This window comes from Eutrema salsugineum, unplaced genomic scaffold, assembly GCF_000478725.1.
Source record: "Eutrema salsugineum unplaced genomic scaffold, Eutsalg1_0 scaffold_11, whole genome shotgun sequence".
NCBI lineage: Eukaryota > Viridiplantae > Streptophyta > Magnoliopsida > Brassicales > Brassicaceae > Eutrema > Eutrema salsugineum.
In genome coordinates this window covers 580996-592919 of record NW_006256901.1, presented here as the reverse complement: position 1 = coordinate 592919, position 11924 = coordinate 580996, and the positions used below count along the sequence as shown (strand labels likewise).

Sequence of the window (11924 nt, the reverse complement as noted above, 5' to 3'; positions counted from 1 at the left end):
TTAAATTTCTGTTAAAAACCCACTAAAAAATGACTTTTTTTTGTCATTTCTTCTTCTTGCTTTGGACAATTTTGGAAAACATCGGGACACGTAGATTGTCCTTTTTTCTTTTGGTAGACAAAGTTAGGCTTCAGTACCTTTCACAAAAAAAAAAAAAACAGTTAGGTAAGAAAGTAGGCATGCTTGTTAGTGGTAGCATAACGTTTGGTCTTATGCGTAATAATTAACATGCATGTCAGTATGTTACTTGTCAATGACCCAGATCGACTACAATCCACGCATAGCAATTGCCACATGAATAAATATGAACTTAATTATGGTAAATACTCATCCATTATAAAAGCAATAATAATTATATCCAGTCTTATTTCATGCATTGCCATTGACAAGCAAGAAACATCTTCTTATACAAGAACAGGTATGTGTTCGAAGATGTCACATAAATAAAAATCTTTTTATGATAACATTCTCTCGATTCATAATCATTCTTAACAAAACCTTATATATAGATCATGGACCAGCCTCACGCGCTCCTAGTCGCTAGCCCTGGCTTAGGCCACCTCATCCCTATCCTCGAACTCGGAAACCGTCTCTCCTCCGTCCTCAATGTTCACGTCACCATTCTCGCCGTCACCTCCGGTTCCTCCTCTCCAACAGAAACCGAGGCCATACAAGCAGCCGTGGCTAGAGGTACCTGTGAAGTTACGGAATTACCCTCGGTTGATGTAGACAATCTCGTGGATTCAGATGCGACAGTGTTCACTAAGATCGTAGTGAAGATGCAAGCCATGAAGCCCACGTTTCGAGAAGCCGTGAAATCAATGAAGCGAAAACCGACGGTCATGATCGTTGACTTTTTAGGTACCGGGTTGATGCCCGTTGCTGATGACGTCGGCGTGACGGCTAAGTACGTGTACGTCCCTTCACACGCGTGGTTCTTGGCAGAGATGGTGTACTTGCCGGTATTGGACAAGGTTATCGAAGGGGAATACGTTGATATCAAAGAGCCTATGAGAATACCGGGTTGTAGATCGGTCGGACCGGATGATCTTATGGAAACAGTGTTAGACCGGTCGAACCAGCAGTACCGGGAGTGTGTACGGATTGGCGAGGAGGTACCTATGAGCGATGGAGTTTTGGTGAATACTTGGGAGGAGTTGCAAGGAAACACTCTTGATGCGCTCAGGGAGGATGGAGAATTGAGCCGGGTAATGAAAATACCGGTTTATGCTATTGGGCCTATTGTTAGGAATAATGGGCCTATCAAAAGGCCCAATAGTATATTCGAGTGGTTAGACAAGCAACGTGACAGGTCAGTGGTGTACGTGTGTTTAGGGAGTGGTGGAACGTTGTCGTTAGAGCAAACGATTGAGCTCGCTTGGGGTTTAGAGTTAAGTGGTCAGAGGTTCTTATGGGTTCTACGCAGGCCCATTTCTTACCTCGGTGCGAGCTCGAGAGACGATGATGATCAGGTGAGTGCCAGTCTACCGGAAGGTTTCTTGGACCGCACGCGTGGTATGGGTCTTGTCGTCACGCAATGGGCACCGCAAGTTGAGATCTTGAGCCATGGATCGATAGGTGGGTTCTTGTCTCACTGTGGTTGGAGCTCAGTGTTGGAGAGTTTGACTAAAGGAGTTCCGATCGTGGCTTGGCCTCTTTATGCTGAGCAATGGATGAATGCCACGTTGCTAACGGAGGAGATCGGTGTGGCTGTTCGTACGTCGGTGTTACCGGCGAAGAAAGTGATTGGCCGGGAAGAAGTGGCGTCTTTGGTTAGAAAGATTGTGGCGGAAGAGGATGAAGAAGGACGGAAGATAAGGGCTAAAGCTGAGGAAGTGAGGGTTAGCTCTGAACAAGCTTGGGCTCAAGGTGGGTCGTCTCATAGTTCTCTCTTCGAATGGGCAAAACAATGTCGTCTTATGTCGTGATGGGCAAATAATATAGTTAATCCATGTCCAACCTATATATGTACAATGTACAATATTTTTCAATGTTAGATTGACGTCATTTTTTTAAGGTTTAATCGATCGTTACAAATTGGTAATTATGAGTGTATTTCCAAAGCAAAATTTAACTCTAAATCTCAATTTCACCTCTATTATTTCAGTTATTTTATGGAGAGAAAGATTATTTAGTATACTAATAAAGAGTATAATAAAGATTACATTCTATTAACACCTTCTTTCTTTTCTGGTTGTATAAATCCTCCTATTTGGTTAACACCTTACCTTCATAAGGACTATGTATCTTCATCTTTGCCAAATTAAATAATGTTATTTCGTCGAAAAAAAAAATAAAGATTACATTCTATTAATATTTTATTTTATTTTGTTCAAAAGAAAGATGTCATATATACGTTAAATAATGCCACAAATGTTACATGTCATTATTGTTGTTTGTATGAGTTGAATGAATGCAATGTGGTTTAATTAAAATAATATATTTCTAATATATTACCCTTCAAGTGCACGATCAAATTTTTAAAAAATCTGACCAATTTTTTTTTATGAACCATGATCTATGCCTTTGATCGTGCCCTTGAAGGGTCTTTGTCATCATTTGGTGCTCCTTTGGTTGGGATGATGTCGGAGAAATGTTTGGGTTTGACTCAAATGGAACTGATCTTATTAAAGAGTCTGGTCGTGCGGCCGAGGCGTTGTCGAAGGGTATCTTGTCGATGATGGCTATCCTTTTTGGATTGTACGTGTTGTCTTTGTTACACACCGTTACATTTTCTTTTTCTGAAAGATCGATAAATCGCTAGAAATCTTGGTTCATGAGAAATAGAAATGACATGAGAATTGTTACATCTTCATGGTCACTCTCTTTCTAATGTTTTATATGTTGTGAGTTATATTTTTTAATTGATTTTTTTTGTTAAAAAAAAAGAACATATTTATCACTGAGAAGGATCCGAAATACTCAGACTAATCTTATAGTTTTGTCCCGACCCAACCAACAATTTAATATAAGCTCCAAAAAAGCTTGCGATAATGGTTTACAGAATTTAGAACGGGCTAAGTCGGACTAGCCCCATTAACACTCATGTAGACTACAGAATAAAAAGGTTATGTGAACACATAATATTTTCATTCACATAATTTTTTCTTTTATTATATAAGAGAAAGAAAACTTTAAAGATGATTTTAATTTCCAGAGAAAAAAAACAAAGCGTTTAATGAAAAATTAAATCTGACTAGATCTTCTTCCTACAATGTTTGTATTTTGCCTATTTTTGATCGCTATTCAGAATCTAAGTATTAAGTAGGAGTAGTAAACAAAACAAAACAAAAATCAGAATCGCTATTTGTTTTGTTTCCAATGTTTTCTTCGTTAAGTGGACCATTCTTATTCATTGTCATAACATTTCAAATATAAATATCATTAACCCCCCTTATTGTTTTTATTATAGCAGTTAGTTGGAAAACATTTTTCTCTTAAAAATCACCTCCATTCGAGTGAAAATTGTATTCGTTTCTATGCCCCCAACCCAATCGTCTTCATACCAAAACCATGAAAATGAAGTAAGCATTTTTCACTTTTTCTTCATAATATCCTTTTATCTCGTCATCTTTTTCTTCTTCCATTAAGAGTATATTTTTACTCAATTTCATAGTGTTAAGCCCACTATTTATACATTACTATTTTTTTCCTTTCTATTGATGGTTTTTTTGACAAATTATTAGACTCTAGTCACTATACATTCCACATTTCTTGGTAGATTTCTTACAATGTGTACTACTATGTCCATAGAACAGGGACCATTTATGGAATCTCTATTTCGCTCATTATCATTAACTTGGCCACAATGATGCAACGAGCAGACGAAAAACTCATTCCTTCAACTGCCAAAGAATTGAAAGAAGCATTCGATGCGAACCTCTCTAGTATTGGACTCCTCTCGTTTATAAGAAATATTGTTCAAGGAGCTGCCTCGCCTTTAGCCGGTTTATTGGCCATCAGCTATGACCGCCCCACGGTTTTTGCGGTCGGTAGCTTCTTTTGGGTCATATCAACTATTGCAACTGGAGTCAGCCGCTACTTCATCCAGGTTTAAGCTTCTTTTTTTCTTTCTTCTCTTCCTATTATAGTCTAAGCTTTTGCACCAAAGTTTATATTAAATTGGGAGCATGCACCAAAAAATATTCTTGACTATAAATGAAAAAATCTAGACACCGGCCTGTCTAGATTTTAAAACTTAAGATCAATACCGTTAAGACTTACGACAAAAAAAGATTTTTAACTAAAATAAATCATTGACTAGAGAACATATAATGAAAATAGAAAAAAAAATTAACATTTTAAGGAAAAAAACCCTCTAATAAACGAATAATTTGTGTCAAGATCATTAAACTATTTTTCGTGACTGTGATACTAATTTTTGAGTATATTGTGGAACTTCCAAACGACCGTTTTGGTTACTTACAGGTCCAATATTAGGAGTCGTGGGACCAAAAACATATGTTTCCCCTCTTTAAAAAGAAAAGATTTTAAATTTGATTTTTGGTTCATATTATTATCTTGGACTAGGTAACCTTTGGCGCAGCAGCCAATGGGTTTGGACATGCAATTGTTTATCCGGTGCTTCAGTCGATAATCGCGGATAGCTTTAAGGATAGTGCAAGAGGTTTTGGTTTTGGTTTATGGAATCTCATTGGTACGGTTGGAGGTATAGGTGGAACCGTCGTGCCTACGGTCATGGCTGGTCATGTTTTTGACGGAGTCTCGGGCTGGCGCTGCGCCTATCTACTGAGTGCAACGGTAAGTACGATGATCGGGTTTCTTGTTTTTTTCTTTGTCACTGACCCGAGAGAGAAGAAGAAAACTAGTAGCTCCAATGTTCTTGACCATGAACGGTGATATAAATCTCTACATTCTTGATTATAGCTTCTTATTATTTTCAATTGTCCTAAGTTTTTGAGTTAGTCATGCGGCTTTTGTAGAGATGAAAACAATGCAACAATGGAGAGTTGAAGCTCGAATTGGATGGAATCGTGGGTGGCCATAAATGATGTAGCCAAATTACGAACATTTCAAATCATCATATTGCAGGGAATTATAGGTTCGGTGCCATGGAATGCAATGGTTTTCTGGACAATGTGGTTCGAACTCATTGGTAGGCATCCATTCTTTTTTTTTTTAATAAAATATTGTTAAATTATATTCAAAGAAAAAATAAACGTTTTTACAACTTGATTAATCCTTTTTCATTCTAAAAGCCGAAATTAACAACTTGATAAACTACTTCAGTTCTGCTGCATCCTTGTGCATCCATTCTTAATTATAGTTTGCACCTAAAACCAAAACATACATTATCAACAAAAAGAAAACATACGTTCTACCTGAATTATATGGTTTATTAAGTCCTTATTCGTTATAACTAGGTGAATACCCGCACATAATGTGCAAGTTTTTCTTTTTAACTATTCAAATCTTATATAAAATCAAATATAATCATTATTTGTTGTGTGTTAATATATTACTATAAAAAATTTTAAAAATTTTAGATAAAAAAATAATTTTAGAAATTAATTTAAAATGCAATATCATAAATTCAAAAGCAAATATAATTATAAATATAAAAACAATTTTTATTATTATTTGTTATGAAATTTTATCCAAAAAAGAAAATAATCTTAGTTCAATTTAAAATACAATATCATATAATCATTATTTGTTATGTGTGTTAATATGTTATTATAATAATTTTAAAAATTTTATCCAAAAAAACAATTTTAAATACAATATCATTAAAAAATGAGAATTATATAAAATAAAATAAATACCAATCAATATCAATCAATTAATGAAAAAAACTGTTCATTTTTTTGAGTGGTTTAAAACTTGATATTAAAAATTAGTAATTTATTACTTTTTAGAAAAAATATAACTTTAAATTATAAAAAGTGACACATGTCATCTCCATATCAATTGAAAATGATGATGTGTCATTCATATGGAGAGAGTTGGTCATCTTTTATATATAAGATTCTTTAAGGTCTAGCAAAACCAAATCTTTATACTACTACTAAAGTCGAAAGATGAAGAGGTAAAATTATTTTACTTCTGAATTATTTTTTCAAAAATTAAACCACAAATTGAACTGAACTAAAAATAGATTTGCACTAAAACTAAATGTTCATCCCGTTTCTAGACCATTATGAAACATAGAAATGGTATTATCCTAATCAAACAACCAAAAAACTATTTTCAAAGTTGTTTTTTATTTTATTTTAATTTTCAGGTTTTAGTCATAATCAGGCGGCGCTTCTGAACGGAATATTCACCACGGGACAATCAATAGGATCTTTAATCGGAGGAATAATTGCAGACAAAATGTCACATCTCTTTCCAAACTCAGGCATATTGATTTGCGCACAATTCAGCGTTTTCATGGGAGCTATATTCTCCATTATTCTTCTACAAATAATCCCACAGTCTACTAACAGTTACTACATCTACTTGCTAACTCTTTTCCTAATGGGTCTCACCATAACTTGGTGTGGACCAGCCATTAACTCTCCAATCTTAGCTGAGATTGTTCCTCCTACACATCGAACCATGGTCTACGCCTTTGACCGTGCACTCGAAGTGTCTTTTTCGTCGTTCGGTGCTCCTTTGGTTGGGATCATGTCGGAGAAAGTTTTCGGGTTTGGCACAAAAGGAATTGATAATATTAAAGACTCTGGTCGTGAGGCCAAGGCGTTGTCCAAGGGGATCATGTTGATGATGGCCGTCCCGTTTGGAATTGTGTGGTCTTTGTTACACACCGTTACATTTTATTTTCCGGAATGATAGGAAAACCAATAAAACTCCAACTTCTAGAGAAGAAGTAGAGATGCGCAATGAGAGTCATTAAAGCTTTGTTACTACTATTGTTTTTTTGGATTGGCTTGTGTTTTGATGCTTACTACATTTTGTTCGAAATAAAAATTGAAAACAGTTAAAGAAGATACCTAAAATCACTTGGTCAAAGACAAATGTACAAAAGAGCCAACGACACAAAGTTTCTTGAGACGAAGAAAAGAAAGATGAGTGCTTTGAAACCGAACCAGACACTCCTGCCTAGATGCAACGAGGGAATGAGGTGTTGCCAACATAACCACCGCCCATAGCTCTCCTAACATTGGTCTCAAACTGCTTCGGGTTAGTCTTTAAAACCGCTGCTGCGTCGTGGTTCAGAGGATCCTCGTAATTGGGTTCCTGTATGAAGCCAAAAACACTTAGTCCCCAAGAAAGTTGAATCAGTAGAAAGAGTATCTGCAAAGGGATATTTGTTACCGTGAAGAGATGGAAAAGACCGTAGATAACTGTGTTTATGTTGAGAACCGGTTTCCAGTCTTCACGCAAGATGTTCAGACAAACATTACCTTCTAAATCGATATTCGGATGGTAGACCTACAAAGGATAACAAATATATCATATTTCTAGAAAGATCGACACACTTCAGAGATTGAAGAGAGAGCCTAACCTTGGTAATGCATTTAACTTTTGGAGCTTCATGTGGATACACCGAAGAGACTTGGAATGTGAATACAAATTTACCATTTCTGTTTTTGGTAAAAGAAGAACGAATGAGTTTGTGTGTGTTCAAGCAGATTCAGTAAACCCGAGAGACAAAAGGGCAGATGAAGATTTGATATGCTTACTTGTAATAACCTTCGTCGGGTTTAATGGTAACTTCAAAGTTCATCAAGTCATTCTTCCCATTCGGAAAAGATATTGTACAAGACTCTGGCAGATTCAGCTCTGTTATATCTATACACAACAAAAGATATATATGGAGAAACAATACTTAGTTCTATCACTTGAAGAGCCCAAAAATCTATACAGAAATTTTACAATTTGTTCAACATCAGAAACTGAATTAGGTCAAAAGCAGAAGAAAGTGAGAACCTTTGTGAAGACGAAGTTCGCCAGCAGATTGTTTCTTGACAGAAGCTCCTCTACTGTTGGTGTTTTTAGCTTCTTCTCTTTGCTTTTCCTTAACTTTGAATAACCCAATCATGGCTCTTCTGCATCACAAAATCAACGAGACAAAATCATATTATATTATACACACATTGAGATAGCAATCTCACTTGAAGATTCATCGTAACAAAGAACAGCGAGAGATTTCGAATCATAATAATCACTTGTGAAACAAAAACCCCTATCGAAATTTCACCACATATAAAAATTCTTTAATCTTCCGAAAACCAAGAATCGCAGGAACCCTAATTTAGCAGATGATCGGAGATTCTACAGAACCAGATGATTAATCGGAAGGACGAAACACAAACCCCCAAGAACACGAAAGTAAACGAAGAGATTAGAGAGCTTACCAGTTGAGAAATTGAAACGAAGTTGGAAACAATTACGAAGGAATCTTTGTCTCTCTCGTAAGCTTCAACAACGAGAACACAGCAGCGATCGTAGCTTCTCTCTTCGCTGATTCAGAAATCAAAACCCTTCCGATGCTTTTTGATCAATTTTGAAACTGTTATGTATCGATTCGATCAGCCTATTGGGCCAAACGAAAATAAATGAGCCTACACGTCCACCGTTTAGACCCAACTTTTTGCGTTTTTTTTTTTCCTTTTGCGTTTCAGAAATTAAGAGATGTAGCTTATATAGAAATGAGCTTGCATGTATCCTTTGCGTTTCATAACACCATTAGACTTGTACCCGTACATACGTACAGGTTTTGTTCACATAATATTTTAAAAAATATATTTGTATATATATATATATAATTATAAGAATATGGTAATTTATTTGATTGTTTAATATTAAGTTTTTTTAAAATAAAATATTTGTAAAACAAATAACTTTTTTTTAAAAAAATTAGAAGTAGGGTAAGTAGGAAAATTATTCTACTATTCTAGAAATCATAGACATGATATGAGTAAAAAAAGACATAGATAAAAGCCATATTTTTTTGGTTGAATTGCTTGAAAACATATAATTACTTTTGATTTTTAATGTTCTCATATTTATGACATGCATAATTGCCATGATTCTGCAAGAACCACACCATATTTCATGTTTCACAATAAAATGTAACTATAATAATATGATATTTGACACATGAATGTAGAGTACGCTACATCTTTACATTTTTTCATACAACAAGTTTCAAAAAAGGTGTTCATGAATTTTATAAAAAGTATAGACGAATACAAAAAATATTAGTGTAAAAAATATTAAAAGTTTTTAGACGAATACTAAGAAATTAGAAAGATTGTTTATTTATTTTTGTTAGAAATATAGAAACCTTTAATTTTAATGTAACTTAATAGTTATGAATATTTATATATATGAAATAAATATTAAATAGAAAAGTTAAGTTAGAAGTAGTGGTATTAGTTAGTTTCTATTTTTTATTTTAAAATTTATGATTTATTAATTGGATGAAAAGATATGCTTCCTTCGTCTAGATGCTCATGTGGCAGCAGAAAGGAGAGAGTTCATTTAAAATTATATATATAATTATAAAAATTAAGTGGTTCCAAAATGGATTGAGAATTATATTGCAGTTGATAAAGCGGTGTAATTATTTGGCTAATGTTAGGTTGAACTGTTGAAGTAGAGCCAAAACAGTAACACCATTGTGAACAAGATAAAAATGTATATTTTTGACAGAAAAAGAAAACTTTTTCCCAGCTAATCTAGTGGTCTACTAAAAATTGACGAGATGTGTTACATAGAAAATTGCCACTCTACTAACTCTGGTTGTTTTTTACCATTCTAAATCTACACAGAACACAACATCCAATGATCCAAATCTAAGAAGAAGGAAAAAATCGTCAAAGGTAAAAGAAAACAAAAAGGAAATGAATTTACACTTTTTGAGTGGACTCGTCATTTAAATAAAGTGAAAAATTTTATATTTATTTCATCATCATCATCATCATCATCGTATCTAGTCCAGACACTCCATTACCCAACTCATTCACTCTAAATCCAATCCCAATTTAGAAAAAAAGATTCAATTTTTTCCATAAATTTCGAGAATTCGCCATGGCTACCGTGAATCTAAGCTCATGGGTACATCACTCTTGCAGAACACCCAGAACCGTACCCGGATCCATACCCGGGTCCAACAAATCCGTCATCAAAATCCAACCTTTCCTTCTCCGACAAAAACTCACCGCTTTATCAGTCACCAGAGAAGAGAGTAACAACAGTATCGTCCAGGAAGGAGAAGAAGACAGCCTCAAATTCGATTTCATGTCTTACATGATCGGCAAAGCGGATTCCGTCAATCAAGCTCTAGACTCCGCCGTCTCGCTCCGAGAACCGATCAAGATCCACGAGGCGATGCGTTACTCGCTCCTTGCCGGCGGAAAACGAGTGAGACCGGTTCTCTGCATCGCCGCGTGCGAGCTAGTCGGCGGCGAAGAATCCGCCGCGTTACCGGCGGCTTGCGCGGTCGAAATGATCCACACGATGTCGCTAATCCACGACGACCTCCCATGTATGGACAACGACGATCTCCGCCGCGGAAAACCCACCAACCACAAAGTCTTCGGCGAAGACGTCGCCGTTTTAGCCGGAGACGCGCTTTTATCGTTTGCCTTTGAGCATTTAGCGACGTCGAGGGTATCTCCGGCGAGGGTGGTTAGAGCAATCGGAGAGCTAGCGAGAGCCGTTGGATCAGAAGGGCTTGTGGCGGGTCAAATCGTGGATCTAAGCAGTGAAGGGATGGATCAAAACGACGTCGGATTAGAGCTTTTGGAGTTTATCCACATTCATAAAACGGCGGTTTTGCTGGAGGCGGCGACGGTGCTGGGAGCCATCGTTGGTGGTGGATCCGACGAAGAGATAGAGAAGCTGAGGAGATTCGCGAGATGCATTGGATTGTTGTTTCAGGTGGTTGATGATATATTGGATGTGACGAAATCGTCGGAGGAATTGGGAAAAACCGCCGGAAAAGATTTGATCGCCGATAAGCTGACGTATCCGAAGTTAATGGGTCTTGAGAAATCGAAAGAATTTGCAAAGAAGTTGATGAGTGATGCTCAAGAACAGCTTCAAGGATTTGATCCGGAAAAGGTTGCACCTTTATTGGCTTTGGCTAATTACATTGCCAAAAGACAGAATTAAACTCAATTGCGAATGTTTAGTTATTGGGTAATATTCTCCGTCAAGAGAGTTAGAAACTAAAGAAAGAGAACATTATGATTCATGTTCTAGTTTCTCTAACAGTCTTTTGTTGGTTATAAAGATTGGAAGTTTTTTACTTATTGTGAAACAAATCTCTCTCTCGTATTTTGTAATTTTGGATGGTCTGATTACAGAGTAGATTTGATAAAGTCTTATTAGGTTAGATCTTGAAGGCACGATAGTGATGATTGATGATGTTTGTTGTGAGATTAGTACATTGGACATTTAGAGTTGTGTTAAATTTATTTAATATTAGAGTTGTGTTAAATTTATTTAATATTAATATATTATTGTCTCTTTGGTGTCCACTAATGGTTTCTGAGTCGTGTGTCGTATTGGATGGTTGGTTCTTGGAATTCAATAATATTCAGAGAATCAAGCAGATTATAGAACGTTACGTTGATTAGAGTTTATTTTCTGGTTTATTATACTAGAGAGGAAAACGTGAGGAGGAAATACTTGATACATATTTTATAAAAATCATTGAGGATTCAACAATTTATAATCAATACTCCAAAAATATATTGTAGAAATATAAAATCATGGAGATTCTACAGAAAATCATGGAGTAAGAAATGGTCAATTCATGATTTTATAACATTTTGAAAATTCCATACAAGATAGAGATTTTTTTTTTTCTGAATTATTTATGTAATTAGATCCACAGAAAAAAAAACTGAAAACAGGCAGGCACTTATTCCAAAACGATATTGTAGAAATTAAAAAAAAACTTCAAAACCTTTCATGGAAATTGGTATAATATTTTGTCATTATTT

At 35.5% G+C, this 11924-nt stretch overlaps 4 protein-coding genes across 5 annotated transcripts; 3 read left to right on the top strand and 1 right to left on the bottom strand.

Moving 5' to 3' along the window:
- Window positions 1-369: 369 nt before the first annotated feature.
- Window positions 370-2039, top strand: LOC18026228 (UDP-glycosyltransferase 72D1). Its single transcript, XM_024160872.1, has 2 exons — window positions 370-418; window positions 510-2039. Exon 2 carries the CDS (start codon window positions 513-515, stop codon window positions 1926-1928), a length of 1416 nt encoding a protein of 471 aa, XP_024016640.1. The 5' UTR covers window positions 370-418; window positions 510-512; the 3' UTR covers window positions 1929-2039.
- Window positions 2040-3513: 1474 nt separating this feature from the next.
- On the top strand, window positions 3514-6859 carry LOC18026227 (hexose-6-phosphate:phosphate antiporter). Its single transcript, XM_024160765.1, is given in 6 exon segments — window positions 3514-3524; window positions 3754-4051; window positions 4531-4856; window positions 4944-5116; window positions 6245-6747; window positions 6749-6859. Coding segments are annotated over 6 exon segments (1422 nt in total).
- LOC18026226 (NEDD8-conjugating enzyme Ubc12) lies at window positions 6849-8498 on the bottom strand. 2 transcript variants are annotated; one of them, XM_006409067.2, is made up of 6 exons: window positions 8325-8498; window positions 7897-8015; window positions 7650-7758; window positions 7472-7550; window positions 7282-7398; window positions 6849-7203 (listed from the first exon to the last, which is right to left on the bottom strand). In XM_006409067.2, the coding sequence occupies exons 2-6, from the start codon at window positions 8006-8008 to the stop codon at window positions 7066-7068; spliced, it is 555 nt and encodes a 184-aa protein (XP_006409130.1). In that variant the 5' UTR covers window positions 8009-8015; window positions 8325-8498; the 3' UTR covers window positions 6849-7065. The 2 variants fall into 2 exon arrangements, with proteins under 2 accessions (XP_006409130.1, XP_024016476.1); XM_024160708.1 differs by having other exon boundaries at window positions 7897-8012; window positions 8325-8477.
- Window positions 8499-9908: 1410 nt separating this feature from the next.
- Window positions 9909-11236, top strand: LOC18026123 (geranylgeranyl pyrophosphate synthase 7, chloroplastic). Its single transcript, XM_006409066.2, has one exon. It carries the CDS (start codon window positions 10003-10005, stop codon window positions 11086-11088), a length of 1086 nt encoding a protein of 361 aa, XP_006409129.1. The 5' UTR covers window positions 9909-10002; the 3' UTR covers window positions 11089-11236.
- Window positions 11237-11924: the final 688 nt, after the last annotated feature.

What these genes read in the sequence shown, in the direction of transcription:
- LOC18026226 (XM_006409067.2), bottom strand. Translation starts at nt 8,008, where the DNA reads ATGATTGGGTTATTCAAAGTTAAGGAAAAGCAAAGAGAAGAAGCTAAA. An exon ending in CGAACTTCGTCTTCACAAAG is followed by an intron (nt 7,759 to 7,896) that starts GTTCTCACTTTC and finishes TGTTGTGTATAG; the next exon opens with ATATAACAGAGCTGAATCTG. An exon ending in AAGTTAAATGCATTACCAAG is followed by an intron (nt 7,399 to 7,471) that starts GTTAGGCTCTCT and finishes TATCCTTTGTAG; the next exon opens with GTCTACCATCCGAATATCGA.
- LOC18026228 (XM_024160872.1), top strand. Translation starts at nt 513, where the DNA reads ATGGACCAGCCTCACGCGCTCCTAGTCGCTAGCCCTGGCTTAGGCCAC.
- LOC18026123 (XM_006409066.2), top strand. Translation starts at nt 10,003, where the DNA reads ATGGCTACCGTGAATCTAAGCTCATGGGTACATCACTCTTGCAGAACA.